This window comes from Pholis gunnellus (assembly GCF_910591455.1).
Source record: "Pholis gunnellus genome assembly, chromosome: 3".
Taxonomy (NCBI): Eukaryota; Metazoa; Chordata; class Actinopteri; order Perciformes; family Pholidae; genus Pholis; species Pholis gunnellus.
This window is the reverse complement of record NC_136529.1, coordinates 3,508,763-3,526,590: the sequence shown is the minus strand read 5'-3', so window position 1 is coordinate 3,526,590 and position 17,828 is coordinate 3,508,763. Positions and strand designations below refer to the sequence as shown.

At 44.7% G+C, this 17,828-nt stretch overlaps 1 protein-coding gene across 1 annotated transcript in view; it reads right to left on the bottom strand.

The window, feature by feature from the left end:
• plxnb1b (plexin b1b) overlaps positions 1–17,828 on the bottom strand; it is a 95,725-nt gene that overhangs the window by 35,732 nt on the left and 42,165 nt on the right. The window contains exons 4-5 of the mRNA XM_079185120.1: positions 4,702–4,790; positions 2,468–3,617 (exon numbers count right to left, since the gene is read on the bottom strand). Coding sequence (XP_079041246.1) covers positions 2,468–3,607 — 1,140 coding nt within the window. The 5' untranslated portion in view covers positions 3,608–3,617; positions 4,702–4,790. The remainder of the gene's footprint in view (positions 1–2,467; positions 3,618–4,701; positions 4,791–17,828) is intronic.

Here is a 17,828-nt window from a genome sequence, read left to right as displayed (position 1 = left end):
AAAACAAGCAGGGTGACTGCATGCTAAGAATAACCCTAAACTGTATGATGACTACTGGAATAGTTATGAAGCTATGACATCCGGTCTATGAGCATGGCCTGGAAGCTTATAGACTGCTCTGGCTGATGAGAGCCTGTGATTGCACTGTATTACTACACTATTAGAAAGACTGTTGCTATGGACGCAGTTCTGATCTCCATACCATAGACTGTATAAGAAGTGGACGTAGTCACCATAACTTCACCCATTGGTTTTGGGGACCACGGTTTTGAAGCCTTGAGTTTAGCCTTTTGGCCGTCGCCATCTTGGTTTTTTGCAACCAGAAGTGACTCGAGGGGGTGGAGTTAGGTACAACCAAACGCTGAATAAGCAACTATGACAACTATGAAAGGGTTTAAGTTCTAAAACAAAAAAAAAACCCCGATGGCCATTAGACAGAATGCAAGTTTAAGGCTCTTGCCCATTGGCTTCACTTTTCACAAACTGAGGTCGCCGCCTGCTCCATAACAAACAAACAAGGTGTTTGTTCCACCATCTGGAGATTCACCACAAACACTGAGGGAGGTAATAACAGCTCAGGCTGCTTAAGTTGCATTTCGGCCACTAGTATTTGGTAGGAGTCCTAAACCTCATCTTCAATAACAAAGCCTGTTCCGCACAGCTTAGACCTCGCGTGATGGTCTGTCCCTGGTGCAGCTGGACTGTCCTGGCAAACACTGAACGGGGATGAAGCTGCTTTGGTTTTGTTTGTGTACAGGAATCCAATTGAGATTTGAAATCTTAATGACACTGTAAATCTCTTCGGCTCCAAATCTCTTCATGCTGTTGCCCTCTAGCCATATGGTTTGATTTCTCCCCCCCCCCCCCCCCCCCTCTTTTCACATTTATATTCACAAACATATATTCATATCCGACCCGTTCCTCCTCCTACCCCACCGTTTTACTTACTTTACTTTCACTTTTTGCTCCACTGTAATCTGTGTCTCTGTATGTCTTTCCCCTTCAGAGCCTTGTCCCCGACTGGTGTGCCTTTATCCGTCCTTGTCAGGGCTTGTTAAACATTACCCTCAACCCCACCCCACTAAGTACGGCTAATGCCGCCGATCGATCTCTCTCCGACCAGCAACACTATTAAATTACGCTGCCCGCACTACCTTCTCCCTAGAGCCGATCTGTTGTACACGGCTGCACAGGTTGAGGGGTCAGAGCTGTGATAATAGAAGAGGATGACAAACTAGCCCACGCTGTCCATCCAAGTCCATGTTTACATGCAGTAAACACCTTAATGCACATGTGCATGGATGAATCTAATTAAATCCCTCCTCCACAGCATTACAGTTGTCTGTTAAAAAAATGTCTGATACAAATGTCACTGCTGGAATAGGACAAGCCTGGACACCATCAGATGCAGGTGGAGGCTTTTATTCAATAGAGTCATCACAGAAAAAAAAAAGAAGAGAGATCTGCACTCAGGAGAGCTCTCAACCAGATCTGTCTGCAACGACCACGGCTGTATTGTGCGATTGATTGCATCATACGGCCCACAATTGGCTAACCCCCCGTCTAGACTGCAAGTGTATCACATGTGTTTTTCCGTTGCACTCCTCACACAACTGATATGCTTTAATATTAACCTATGCAGATGTCTGCACCAAAACAATCTGTGTCTCTGGAAACACAGCAGCTGTGTGTGTAGTTCCGTTAGCCGTTTACCAAACACACTGTCCAAACCAATAAAAGTAAGCAAACTGTTTCCCCCCACTGTGTCTCACTCGTGGCTCCTACCAGCTGGGGGCCGGTTAGGAGTAGTGAGGAGTCAGCAGTTAATCAATTGCAGTATCAAACAAGCAATTGAAGGTGTTTTGAGGATGTGTGAGTCACTGCAACCACGAGAGGTCCTTAAGCATGCAGCCATAAGTGAGCACCAATAACATTATGCAGTTTGGTGCAGCAGTATGCAAAATCATCCATGGACACACACACACACACACACACGAGATAATAAAAAAGGCTTGGACAACATATACTTGTGTATGCGAAGTATAGTGGGTTATTTGATTGTGACTGGTTCACGTTTTTCATTCAGAGACAGAAAATATACTCTAATGTGAAACAGCACAGTAGGAAGCATGTGAAAAAAAGGACACAAGGCCACTCTTATTCTTGTAGGCAGTCATTCTTAGCATGCACGCCGTTTTTCAGTAACACCCTGTCACACAAACATACAATTACACACAGTGACTCATGGGAGTGGAGCAGTGTAACTGCTATCTGGTTCAGCGTGTTCACCGCTGTGCGGTTTCACTGGAGAAAGTGATGGTTAAAAGCCTTTCTACAGGTCCATCTCATTGGTCATTTGTCTGAACCACATACATTCTAGGACACATTTTCTATTTTAGTCAAATCAATTATGTATTGGGCGATTGTTAGTAAGCAACCACAGAAACAAGCAAACTGTACAACTCACCTCGGGCAGGTTGGCACAGTTGGATTTGACTTCGTACTCGATGTAGGCCGCCTCCAGTCCTGTTTCTCTACCCATCTGTGTGTAGCACAGGTCTCTGGTGGCGTTAATCCTGCGGTCCACGTCTTGGAGGTTAAACATACAGAGGGCTGAGTCCTCGCTGGGCAGAGTCGATGAAGCCAAACGGGTGGAGAAGACACCGAGAAGAACTTCTGAGCCTTGACTCGCCGTGCCGTCCTCGGTGAGGCCAAGCTGGACAGCCTGCAAAAGGTTGTAAATTTTCCCTGCCCTGGAACTACATGTCAAGGGCACTTCCACGTAGGAGTAATAGGCCTGGTCGTCCAAGCAAACACGAGAGACGTAGGTGCGGTACTCCCGTGACTGTGACTTTAGGTCTCGCCTGTAGAAGAGGAAGTAGACATGTTGACGGTGGGCGAATGATGAGACAAAATGATGGTCGTATTCCGAGAGACGGCCAGCCACGGCCAACTTGGCGGTCTCCTCATAAGAAAAAATGGGTGCCTGGGCAAGGTTTCGTGTGGAAATAGGTGGGTGGCTGCTGGTGTAACCCCGCCCCACAAACAGTACTGGCTGCCTGTCAGGATGAGATCGAACCACGAGTCCCACGGTGCTAACGTTGGGGTGGTTAGCTGCTACGTATTGAGTATCCACGGGCCTCTCTGTGGAGAAACGCACCTCATCCACAGAACTCAGATTACGTTTCTGGCAGATTCCTTGGTTGACACTCCCGCAGGTGATGAGTTCCATGGAGTAAGGGTCGACCAGCAGGAGCTTGTTGTGGTTGCTGGTGAGCCTGGCCTGAGGGCAGTTGCTCTCAGTTACAGGAGGTAAACACTCCCGACTGTCTGTGACAGGTCCGGTGTCAGCCTGAAGTTCAAGTTGGAGGAACCGATCCAACTGGAACAGGTGATCCCGGGCCCCGACGTAGACCCGACTCACACTGGGGTCGGGATGCAGGGCCAAGTGCTCAAACAGAGTGTCGTTCCGGATAAAGGTGGGGTAAAGACTGGAGGGGAACGAGTCTGATCCTTGTGTGAGGGGCCAGCCGACGGCTAGCAGCAGGAGCGACAGCAGCCTCTGGACTGCTAACCCTGAAAGACGACGCGCTATCCCCAGAGGCATGGCAGCAGAGCTGGTGGACAGAAGACAGGACAAGTTGTTAGGAGTCGTCAAAAGTTTTCGTGCGACAGACCTCCACACAGATACATTATGTCATGGATCCCCATATGGTCACACATTTAGTTCCAGAAACCTTTTTTTGGTCATGTCTGTACTGCAACTAGCTAGCTAATGCTGGGACCAGACCCCTCCCTGCTGAGGCCATTGTGTCAATAACTGTGTTACCATTTACATATTTTTATGCACATAAGGAAAGCTGTATGGGAACGGCAAAATTCGATAAAACTTCCTCAATTGTAGAAACGTTTTACGCTAGCTTAAGGTGGGTTTCGCATTTGTCAAAAAACAGATGATATGGAAATGCCAAATAAATGATGAGGTAGTGAACATTTAGCTCACATGACTGATCAGCTGTTGATAGTCCCATAAACCACAAAAGCTCGTCTTCGTCTCCAGAAAACAGGAAACATGCAACTAGCTGACATGAAAAAACAATTAAAACGTTTTACTTTCGTAGACGGTCAGATGGTTTATAAACTAGTTTGCTCGCTCCAAACCAGTTGATGGAAACTGCGCCTATATTTTCAGTACGGTATATTAAAAGTTCAGTTAAAATTCCCTTGACAAATGAATGGAAACACGACTATGTATCATTAGGCAATCATAAAGTCATGAACTCTGAGAGACATGGTAGGCTACTAGTGGACTCTAACCAATCATAACCTGCAGTTTTCCATACCCTGCGTGAGGTAGATTGGTGAGCAGGAATGAATGGCCAGAGACCAACTACACTGTTTACCTGGCAGCATCGACGACGGCAGGGCTCTTTTGCGTCGCCATGTGCTCTTATAATATCTGGCGTGAGTAAATCACAAAAGCCAAAGTCTCTTATGAGTTTCTTCAGAGGAAGTTGGGTAGATTAAGCCCCTAAACTGTGAGATCTAAAACACAAACGATGGATCTACTGAACCAGCCAGCAAGTTTGCAACAAGGTTTCATTCTCCCCTTGGTCCGGATCAAATGAACCCAGCTACAGGTGTGAAAGCACCCTTAAGCGTAACAAACTCTCTGAGACATGTGAACCATTGACTCCTCACCATTTGTTTCCAGTGGTGTTTTACAGAGGCATGTCACCTCTTGACCTCCCAGCTGCTCAGGTTTAAAAGCACATCCTTCTGGACGCAACCTGCAACACAAAGGAGAGAGAATATACATCAGTATACTCTGAACCAGGGGTTCTCAAAGTTGTGATGACTGAGTGCCAATTTAAGGAGCCAGCATATGATTGAGGGCCACACAGGGAAAATGCTGTTGCACACTGCACTGCTACGCTCACAGATATTACATTACAGCGGACTTCATACATAATTCACAGTTCACCCCAAAATCAAAAATACATATTTTTCTTCTTACCTGTAGTGCTATTTATCAATCTAGATTGTTTTGATACGAGTTGCAGTGTTGGAGATATCAGCCGTAGAGATGTCTGTGTTCATGAAATCATGACCCGGTTACTCAAGATAATCCAAAAACCTTGTTTTAATGTAGGGTCCATTTTCTTTCAACAAAACTACACCCACCTACTGCATCCCCGCACAGAAGGAAGTGTGCGTCTATACTCCATACCGCTAGCTCACCTAGCACCACTGAGCTAGCTAATGTTACAGCCATTCGTGTTTACATCTCGCGCTGTCACGAGCATCTCGTCCATGAGTAGATTGAGGGTGTAGCTTGGTAGAAAGAAAAGAAAATGAAACCGCCAACAACAGGGTCAAACAGACATTGTTGTAGAGAATTCAAATGTATTTTTTGGCGCTTTTAGCACCACAAGCCGAGAAGGCAGACATCTCTACTCTTGGCAACTCACACCAAAAGAATCTAGATTGATTAATATCACCACAGGTAAGAGGAAAAATATTTATTTGCATCTTTAAAGCTACTTGTACAGCATATTTTTTGTTAAATACCCTGGTATACCGTAATACCCAAGCCTTCTATGCTAGAATACCCAGTGTGATTTACAGCAGCTAATGCAGAGATGACAAACCTCACGCTAAAGGACATTATCACAGACTGTGATGTTCAAACACCTTGTATTTGTTGGCATCCCTGCAGTCCACTAAGAGTCGTGGGAAGCTCATACCCATTGAAATTCCTGTCAGACCCATGTCTAACTGGCTACATCCGCTTTTTTTGCGTGTAAAAAGCCCTCAGCAGAGGCCAAGTAGTGTCAGTCCAAGAGGCCTTTCAGTGCCACACACACACACACACACACACACACACACACACACACACACACACACACACACACACACACACACACACACACACACACACACACACACACACAGTATACAATCCTCCCTCATTGCTAGGATACAAGGTACAAAACCATCTGGTTTCAGAGTCCCTGCCAGAAGAGCAAGTTGCCCTGAGGTAAAAGAAGCTGGCATGAGAAGCTTGAGAAGGGGTAGAGTTCCCTTGTTTGAGCTCCTGGATCGGTGGTTTCACGCTTACTTTGTGTAACACTGTAAAACTCAGCAGTCAGTTATGACAGCAAGTTCTCCCATTCTTCTCCATATACAGTAAAGCCTCCCGTTTCCCGCTCATTATTTCCCTCTTTCTTTCTACCGGCCTCTCCTCCTCCACCGCTGGCACAGAAGCAGGAATATCTCCTGCGAGTTCAGGCGGATCTCCAGTGGGTTTATCCAAACGTGGGGGGGGGGGGGGGACAGACTGAAAAAGACACTATTCAACCCACTGAACAGGCCGGTCCTCACCAAGTGTACACACACACACACACACACCTCTTTTGCTGCCACACTGGGAGCATTAGAAAGCTGGCTTTGTTGGTGGCGATCTCCTGTATGTGGGAACGAGGGTAAAGACCTGGCAAGAGGCCAACGACGGAGTGAAATATATTTACTAGAGCACAATAATTAGGATCATTCTTATCTATAGAATATCAACCAAATGTGATTTGAATCTAAAACTCCTCAGCAGGCACTTCCGTGCACATGTTTGTTTTTCCACTCACTGGCATGCTCAATGTAGAACCACCTCCAGTTCTAGACCGAGCAGAGCACAAAGGTCAAGCAGACTGATGGATGCCTCAGTGACCGAACCCCAAATCATCAGATCTAAAGCAAAAGACAGACTCGCTCCTTTGACCCCGGGAGGGGTAGAGTTTTCAGTACTTGGTGAAATAGCAGCTTCTCTGTGGCCCCGGAGCCTGAACTCTGGAGTCAGCATGTCACGACTCTCTGGTGGGAAGGAGCTTTACAGCCCTGTGCAGATAATCCTGAGAAAGCACCGGTCCAGAGCCCAGCAGAGCCGAGACAGGAATGACAAGCATGTTAACTCATGGAAGCACTAGTTCAACAAATACACTGCTTCTCCTGTTTCCTCCTCTCAGAAACAAGGTCGGGTTTGGAGCACAGCGCTGAAAACGTGCAGGCTGTCACTCCACTCATCAAACAGTAACGGGCCAAAGGACTCCTCTTCTTTCTAAATCTGCTGAAAGCTGCAAATCAAATAGCCAAAAACTACAGTACACTGAACGGCCATTGCTCCGAGCTGATCTCAATTGGAAGAGGTTTCACTTTCCTGCAGTGAATAATCCGATCAGGCTCAACTTCATTCACAGTTTCAGACACATGAGAACAAGAGAATGGACCTGTGATTCGATTCTCTAACGTTAGAAATCACATTTCGCCTCCGAGTAGAAGGGGTTTTTTTTTTGGTCGTGACTTTAGTAAGCCAAAATGTATCAGTTTGATGAGAGGAGAGAGGAGGAAATGTGCGCCGTGTAATTGCTTTATCTAAATGTTCCTTTACTTTTAGGTGATGGACTCCACCTTGTTCCAGCCCAGTCTGCAGAAACAGTAAGTCGACTCAGTTCATATCATAAAGTAGGTTTTCAAACAAAAAACACAGGTATATACACAAACACACATACATACATGTATATCTGTGTAAATATATAAACTGTGTGTGTATTTATATATATTTACACAGATATATACACACACACACACACACACAGCGATGAGCCACCTCAGTCCTCTAATCAGAGATCGCTTTACTTTCTCACTAGTACTAGTAAGGTATTGTTAAGAGGACACGTAGCAGAGGGACAGGACCAGCTGAGAAGAATCGACCCAACACAGCACAAGTGGACTGGAGCCTGAGCTGCAGCCAAAGGACTGCACAACACCACCAGGCATTCCTGAGAGGCACATTCAATTGAGCCATCATCCGCTTCATTGAGTCCAGCCTTTCATTCATTTTCAATTCAGCCATCCCATATTCTGGAGGAGACAGAGAGGGGCAACGGCAGGGGGGGGCTGAAATGAAAGAGCTGGCAGAGTGACATTAGTGGACAGAAACAGGGTTACGGGGAGACAATGGTGAAAGGGGAAGACGGGGGTGAGAGAGAGAAGGTGGAAACAACGAGCGGAATCGCCACAAACATGTGCTCGCAAGCCTCAGTGCTCACTGGGTACTGATGGAATGTGACTAATGATAATAAGGGGGGGGGGGGGGGGGGGGACAGAGAGAGCGAGATAGACAGAGAGAGATACTTCCAGTGTCTACTCATAATGGCCCATTCAACACCCTCATTCTCAGTACGAGGGGGAGGGGAAAATAAAACAGGTTTCTAATTAGTGACACGATTGGGAACATCAACACACAAACGTACACGAGCACACTCACACGCCTGTAATAAGAAGTCCCTCCTCTGTACACTTTAGACACACACACACACACACACACACACACACACACACACACACACACACACACACACACAGCGAGGCCTTTAGTGAGCGCAGCCCTCTGCAGTCAGCCACTGTCTTACACCAACAAACAGTGTTTACAAAGGATGCTTTAGTGGCTGTGAGAGCCTGCGGTGTTCCATTACACAAACACCGGCCGCCGGCATCCTCCTGGTCTCCACAGCACAACTGTTACTGCCGCGATATACGAGCTGTGTAAACCGTTAGCACCCCGCAGGAGGCCCGAGGGCGGTTCAGGATTGTAATTATCTGTAAACTCACATCTCAAATTCATGGACTACTCTATGGCCTTTGTACAAGTCCTGTAAAGAAACACGTTATTATTACATACAAACAAAGGTTGAATATCCTGTAAAATATTTACTCAAATTAAGATTTTTGGGACCTCCTGTTTCTAAAACATTTAAAAACAAATTGGCCTCCTTAGTATAATCCCTAGACCTGTAAATAGTGTTTTTATCAGTGAACTACACTACCGTTCAAAAGTTTTGGGTCACCCAGACAATTTCGTGTCAATTTTCAGTTTCTTCGCAATTTCTCTCATGGAATAGCTTCATTTCTAAGAACAAGAATAGACGGCGAGTTTCACATGAAAGTTCTCTTTTTCTGGCCATGTTGAGAGTATAATCCAACCCACAAATGTGATGCTCCAGATACTCCTATGTAGATATTTCATTAAAAACCAGACGTTTCCACCTAGAATAGTCATTAACCACATTAACAATGTATAGAGTGTATTTCTGATTAATTTAATGTTATCTTCATTGAAAGAAACAGTGCTTTTCTTTGAGAAATAAGGACATTTCTAAGTGACCCCAAACTTTTGAACGGTAGTGTATGTGAGACAGTCAGGTGATCACGTGTCGTCACAAACATTCAGGGCGGGACTACGTCATTTTCTCGTGTCGGCTTCACTACGGCAAGTATAGACTAAGCTCAAGCTGTAAAGAATGTCTAAAAATAGACGTACACTTCAACTGATATATGTTTAGGTGTCTGAAATACATCCACAGCAGTATATAGCTTTGCTCCTGTGCTGGTACTCCTGCCGGTTTCTTTATACTCCATCTACTGTAGTCAATACACTGACGATGTAAAAGTACCTCGTATAACTGAACTCTCCCTTTAACAGGCTGGTGCAGAAGCGCCGTGGTTACTGGTGTCTGCATTAGTCGGCCTGCTGCTGCTGGAGCTGGACAGCCCTGCTTGGCTGGTTGACAAGAAGTTATTTATAGAGAAATCCCGCCAATCGCCGCCCATCTAAAAGAACACATTCCTCCTCGGCTGATGAACTTCAGGCAGAGCGGGCGAAGAGGAGGCCCCCCCCCCCCCTCCTCAGGATCATCATCCTGCGCTCTCTTCCGGAAAACGTCCTTCCAGAAATTAACACATAAAAAGTCCCTCAGTTTCCCTCATTAGGTCCTTTTAAGGGATGAGGACAGTGGGTTCTCTGGACATGGCTCGGTGGACAGAGCCACTTGTCCCTGCAGAGGAGCTGGGTGGCTAAACCAAGTTCCCATGATCGTTAAATGTTTATGGCCCTCAAGAATCCCCCGGGGGGGACAGAGGGTGAGCCTGGACACAAGACAGGACGGACGTCCGCTCTCAGGGATCCCCTCTAGCCTCTAAACCAAACGTGTGCATGCGTCAATCAGTGGTGTTCACTGAGCTGAGGTCAGATGTGACCTCGGCCACTAAAGGACGCCTCCTGCATCACTTGAGTTCTTTTTACCGTTTACATATCTCACTCCGTTGTCGACTGTGACAGTTTTCTCATTTCGTTTGAAGGAAATCAACTTTCATTCAAAACAGCACAGCAAGTCAGAAATCAATTAAGAAAATAAGTAAGCTCGTGAATTTTAAGATTTGATATTCATACTCACGTTCAGCAGCACCAGAGCAAATAGAAGTCTAAAAGTGTTTTTTAACTTTTGATATCTCTCTATCTTCCTCTTTTGAATAATAGCTCAACACTAACTCATCATTAAGTCAATAGACAAGCCAAAACAAGATGGTCCTACCAGCTACAGTCTGTAAAACAAAATAACACAGCACAATAACCCTATATGCCTATTACAGTGCATTCACTTAAGCAAACAGCAGAACAATAAAGAAGTGAGCAACACCTCCGAGCGTCGCTGCAACAGTCCGCTGAGTCCCGTCATCATGATGTCTGTGGTGGGATTAGATGTTACGAGGGCACAGATGAAAGCAAGTAGCGAGTCATCAGGGCGATCATAAACAGCCACAGCTGCCAGACTGGAAGCCATTAAAGTCACCAGTTTATCTGGATCCTAACTCAGATGCAGACAGGTGCGGCTCACATCGTAGGAGCGTCTACATCCTAGAGCGTCTACGGCGGTGCGAGCAATAACTTTTGATCGCACTCCAGCGGAGAAGCACTAATGTTTGAAGGCGAAGTTATAACTCACATCTACAAAACTACACAACAGCCCGTGTTCAATCCCGGCCAAAGACATTGTTTATATGTCACCTGTGTCATCTCCACTGAGTCTTAGAAAGCCACGGTTGCTAGTGAAAATATTTTTAGTCACATTTACTCAAAGTGTCACTACAGCCTGACAGTAGAACACAAGGTTCTTCTGCCTCCTTTTAGTGCTCCTGATGGGATTTGTAAGACTCAACCAATCCCATTTTTTAAAAATATGAATCAATATTCTGTTACTGTGTTTAAAACAATTCATTCATTTTTGAAAAAGGAAGACAGGTTTTATTTAGACTGCTTTAAACGGTAAAGTGATGATCCTAAAGTTAAAGGTAGGAAGTGTTTGTTGTGTTTCTAGTCACAGGACGTCTATGTGAGAGGCTTACTGTCTGCTGTTGGACACAGTGGCAGATGCGTAGTGTACACGTGCATGCTTTTAACCCCTGCACCGCACTGGCTTTGGCAAAGTATAGAGTGGCATGTGTTTGTTGAATCCTGGTGTATAATTCCATTGTTCGGGGCAGTCACTGTGGATGGCAGATTTCCAATGGGACGCGCACACAAACACAGAATAGAAGGGTGCACACACACACACACACACACACACACACACACACACACACACACACACACACACACACACACACACACACACACACACACACACACACACACACACACACACACACTTAACTGCTTAGGGGTCTGAGTGGTTTAAAGAGTTAAAAGATGACCGCAGGAAGAGACACTTGACATAAGAGTCAGAATGAGCTCTGAGGCAAACACTGTGTTTAAGAAGTGGTCGTATTCACCGCGACGTCATCCGTTATTTTGTTGACTACCGTTCTGAAGCCTCTAGCTTGGCATTTTTTCCGTCACCATTTCGTATTTTTGGAGCCACAAGAAGCGACCATATTTGGAAGAGAGGGTGGAGCAGGAGAGCAGCAAGGCCCCGCCACCACCAGCAGGAGGCACGGAGTGAGACAGCAGCTGGAAGCTCCAGAAGTCGTGCAGTGAATAGCTGTGCTGTTCCACCAGGAGCTCTGGTGGGCTGGACGGCACTCATCCAGAAGCTAATTAGCCAAACACGACCTTTGACATTGGTCTGCTCCGTCCCCGCCCACCGCAGATCCTGGGCCAGTTATGGACACAAGCGTGTGGCTCCAGCCTGCCTTGAGCTCGGGCCAAGTGGACTTCCACACTGTGGGCCATCTTGTGCCTGCACAGGTGGACATGGAGGACCAGCGGTCTTGTATATGCTACAGACAGCTTTGGTGCGGTTTCTTCACTTTCTATTTCGTGGACCCTGAGCACCGTGAACTGTGCCGACAGTGTCCTCTGGAAACAACACCGTAACATCTGGGTGAGGTTTTGTTTAGAACCCTCTGAACCCCAGAACCCGCCGGCGGGATGGAAAAGCATGTTTTCTTTAAACAATCAGCAAAACTACACCGTTTATCACAACCAGAGGCTGTAAAAAACGTCATTATTGTCAGATTGTCATCTTTCTGACGGTCCTTGAACACATCACGTGTGACGAACGATTTTGTCAGAAAAAGCAGCCAAACACAAAGCGTAACATTGAGATATTTAATCGAAAACATCATATTCTACATGTCTCATTTAAAATCTCACCACAAATAAACCGCTTTCTCTAAAAAGATTCTGTAAAGAACATTAAATTCTGCTTTCTTCAGCGCAACTAGGAAGCCATGATTGACTCGCCTAAGAATTGATAGCATTGTAACGGTGTTGTACAGCACCAAAGACATGTTGGAGCTATGCCTTCTTCTAGCCATAACTGTGCTGGTTCCATAGAGGTGCAGAACTTCTATATTGCAGAGAAAATAAAGGCCACATAGAGAAAACTGTGACCAGAGCAAAAAACATACTCAAACTGCTTGTGGTTCAGAGGGTCAACTTGTTTTTTCTTAAGATATTACTGGATAGAAATCTGTAGACATCATAGTCCTCATGCATCATGTAGGCCGTACAAAGTCTAGCACCAACGTTGACGAGAGTCAATGTGAGCGTGTGCACACATCTGTGTTTTCATGAGGCAATGCCTTCACAGGCAAATTATAGCTTGTGTTTTGACATGCTGATTATGGTGAGGAGAACTATGCACACATTATCAGAAAGAATGCAGAAACTCCTCTGACAGAGAGGAGAAGAAGGGAGGACAAGAGCTATTTTTTGCCTTTCTTTAAATCACTAAGTTGTGCAGCACAGCAGCAGTACCGGGCCTACAGGCGGCTGGACACACAGCGCTCACAGTAGCAGTGATCGCATGAATGACAACGTGGTGAGCAGGCTGAGAGAGCAGAGACCTTCTGATACACAAGATGCCGAGTTGTGATGTTTAACGGGTGAAAGGCATGGCTACAACATAACCCTAAATGATTCACATGCAGCGCCACTGTATTTCTGAATAGCCACAAATACATCCATTAACAGGATGTCAACAGTAAAACTAAAGTATTCAAGACTTTCATGGTCAGAATCAGGCTCTCGTTGACGTTATAAGACATATACTGTAGATTAAAGCAACACTGGCAGCCAGGGTTAATGCTAGATTCGATTTTGTCCGGTCAATAAAGCAATAAATATTCCAGAATTTCTGCCATATAGAACAACCACCAGACACATGTTTTAAATAGCCATATGACAGCCTACATTTAAACACAAACGCTGTGATCTAATCAACGTGTGAATGCTGTGCATGTCTATTCATCGTGTTTAAAGCCGGTCTGTCAGCACGGTTGCAGATAAAAATGAGGCTACACTGATATTATTAATATTGTACTATTCATAGAATTAGATTCCACTGGTGACTGCGTAGAATTGTTGCAGACTCGTGTGATGCAAACATTTCCAATAACTCCAGAGGGTTGTTAGGTGAAAAAGACAGATGCAATAATTTACTAAATTCACTCCATGTGTTTACCCAGCGAAATATTGTGCTATGTGTTGGTGTTTAGCCTTTCAAAGGCAAGATTTACATTGTATTTAATAAACTGTTTGCCTCACACAAACAGAGGCACGCACTGATGAGTTGTATTTATTCAAGAAAGATGATCTAATTAACTCATTAGTCCGATGAATCACATTATTCAAATTAAGACATTTTGTTGAAAGGATTTTATTTTATAATACGACAACAGACATTACTTCATTTGAAAAACTCAATAGAAGCTTTGAATATAAAGAAAACCTCAATTCAGCCCTAATTAAATACAACGCAACTTTCTTTTGGAGCGAGCAGTGAGCAATTTGAGCACAAAATGATTCCACCCTGTGGCGACACAGCTTTAGACCTGATTACAAGTCTGTAAGGCCTCAACATGCGTCAAATGTACCAGATTGTACGACATGCCTTCAAAAAGCCTGCTGTCACAGCCTCCTCTTGGCTGCAGCACAGTGATGAAATTGAGGAAATGGGGATAACAGTCAGTGGAGCACAAGTAAAGGGCCAGTGGTAGTCCTGTGAAGACTGACACTTCTTCTGAAGCACGCTGAGGCCTTTGGGCAGAGTGACAGCCAGACACTTTCAAATGAGCGGTTCAGTCAAAAAAGTTACAAATTGGAATGGATTTTTACAATGGACATTTCAGGTAATCTATTTTTATGATTATCTTAAATGATGATTAAGTATTCACATTACTCAGAGAACACCTGGTCTACACACTCCCTCCGGATCCCCCAGCCAGCCCTGGTTCACCTCCACCTGGGTTTCTCGACGCCTCACCAGATCCAGTGCTGTCAGCTGATCTAGCCTCGCTCTGACAGTCTTATCTTTTGTTTGATGTGGTGTGTGAGTGAACGAATAAAGCCAGAAGCTGCTCCATATTCATGACTCTAGTCAGCGGAGAGGGGACCAGACACACACACTCCCCCCTCAGGCCTTGACAGCTTGTTAATGCTACTTGGCCTTGCAGTACAGGATTTCATGCCGTCAGCGCAATGCTGACTCCGAGAATCAAAAGCAACAGTGCAGCTAAGAAACGAAGCGTGATTGGTGCAAGTTTCCTAGCAACAGAGCTGAAGACCGTATCCCGAGCAACATCCACATTAAAAACTACACTTTGCTGTCTCTTCCTGTGTGTGTGTGTGGAGCTCAACAGCCAGTCAGCACACACTCACAACACCAACCCAAACTCTCTCAAATTGTTTTTAATGATGCTCACTGGCCCAGTGCTGTGGTTTTACTGAAACTGCTATTCAACTGAGCTCCTGTCTTGGCTGTTTCAGAGTCCAACACAAAAGTGTTTTGTAAACTCCTGGAAGATCACGAAGCCCATTGTCTCCAAATCTGGCACGGATGCCCCAAACTACAAGATATTAAAGGTCGAAGCAGGCATTGATGTGAAATCTGGTCAAAATATGACATAACTTGTCATTTAATCATCCAACGTCAGGGTACCTATACTACACTTATTGTAGATGGCACTATAATAATGCATAGCCATGCATGGCTCTAAGGATTACAACTGACCTTTCCTCAGCCCCGCCCTTTTTCGCTTTGTGCTTAGAACCTCAGTCAACTTCCCCTTTTCCTAAAATGACTACTTCTCTCTTGATTTATTACCTCAGTAAACATTGTAAACATGAGTTTATGGTCTCAATCTCTAGTTTCAAGTCTTCTTCAATACAGCATGATGTTCATTTAGTAAATGATGGTCCATTTAGAGTCAAACAGACCATAAAGCAGGGGATGCTTTAGGGCGGGGCTACTGTGATTGACAGGTATCTGCTGCTACCAGAGACGTATAAGGCGTCTCTACGTCACTCCTCTACATTCCAAATATGGTCACTTCCTTTCATTGGCTGCAAAACAAGTTGGCGATGGCAAAATCGACGGCTTCAAAACAAACTCCACAAACCAACGGGTGACGTCAGGATGACTACGTCCTCTTCTTATACACAGTCTATGGTCTGTCCAGGGTGGGCTGGTCGGTGCTGGAGTCTGAGCTCAAGGACTTCCTGGTAAAGCTGCGTGATTTTGTCCTTTATTTATTTCTCTCAGTAAGGCTACAGTACCTGCCGCCTCTCAGTATCTCAGACTTTGGTGTCATGTATTTAGACACAACGGGAAAAGTTTTACGTTGAATATATACGTTCTGTCAGCCTCTATATTGCGGCTAAATGGAACCGGCTTATCCATGTTTCTTTTTGTCAAGCTTGTCTGTTCTTGCAACAGTAACTAAGGGGGCGGGACTTAGGATCGGCCAGTTTCAGTCCGTGTCAGCTGATCAGTCCGGCAGTCGGTCCACCACTTCAGTGAATATATCTTAAGAACTATTGGATTGATTGCAATGAAATATCGTACAAACATTCAGAATTACCAGAGCTTAGATCCGTTCAATGTGGATTTACACTTCACTTCACTGAAAGTGAAAAGTGGAAATGAAGCAGAGGAAGCTTATTAATAACATCATCGTGGCATTTCCTCTTTGTTTCCTGGCATAATAATTTTACATGCTTAAAATGTCTAGTCCTCTTTCCACATGTGGAGACAGCTCTGGGATTATTCAACAAGACATGGAGTAAAAAGAAAAGCTTAATACCACAAATACGCCACATAATATTGAGTGAAGTGGAGTGCGAGAGAGCGAGGTCAAAAAGGCTGCGTGTCAGGGATTATCTTTTCTGGCAGCATTCTGAGTCCATTTAAATTATTCCAACTTATTCTTAATTATCATTTTTTAATGTTCCTCTACAGTAAGAAGAGTTCGGCTCAACAATTATCTGAAATGATCCACCGTCTGCTACTAGAAAGCTGCATATTCATCAGTATTTCCTTTGCTCATGAATGCAAAACAATATCTAATATGGATATACAACTGAGTCTCTTTTTTCAGACTGTCAGGTAGAAATACAATGAAACAGATCTCTGGACACTCCTATCATCATTGTGTCACTGAGGCATTAATAGAGATGATAATAAAGACCCTGGTCCTCTGCACATGTCATCAGTGCATGGCTGTGCCGTTATCAATCCGTTCCTCACTCAACAGAATGTTGATCTGTCTTTAGCGGTATCTCTAAGTGAAACTAACAGATACCACTTCTCATGACTGCATTAGTCTGAATGGCTTTGAAAGTTTTTAACTGCTGTTAATAAAAAGCAAACAATCCGCTGACGTCGCTCTGGTGTTATGTAAGAGGAACTCCTCTAGACCAAAGGTCTTTTCTTTTTCCAAACATGAATCTGTCCATTATTGTAATAGTTCAGTGTTGTATGCAAGATAACAGCTATGTTTCTGCATGGCAGTGGCACTAATAGGCCATCACTCACTTTCATTTCCACATTTATGTTTAAAATGAAAACGTCAATTTGAATAGCTTGTATGTATGGTTATCATACAATTGTTGATATTGGCATTGGCATCAGCTGACACAGTATGTTTCTAAATGGCAGTGACTGTATCTGCACGTTTAAAATAAAAACATGAATATATCAACCTGTGTATTATTTGAAAAGCTTAGTATTGAATGCACAATAACAAGGTATGTTTATACATGGCACCAGGCCCAGTTTAATATAAAACACAAATGTATACAATATATGTAGTCGGGGGTCCCTGCTCCATCTCTCTATCAGTTTGGGGGTCCTTGGCCTAAAAAACGTTGAAGACCCCTGCCCTAGAGTGTATTATCTGTTGATCCTTGCTTTTAAAGCCTAGTTTATACTAGCCAGGAAAATGATGTAATCACTGCACTGTACGAATGGATGGACAACCCAAAAACATAATGCTAATAATGATAAGACGTGAAACATGTCAACATGGAACCTAAAGGCTGTCACTATGGAGTCCACCACCAGGCACCAAGGACTCAACGCTGTGAGCACGAATGTTGCTCTACATGATGGGGAAGAACTGAACCGGACACTTTTTAGGTTCTAGTAGCCAGATGAGCCGTGCTGCTGTGAGGCCGAGCTCAGTGAAGGATTAGCCTCCAACGGTCCTCTGAAACA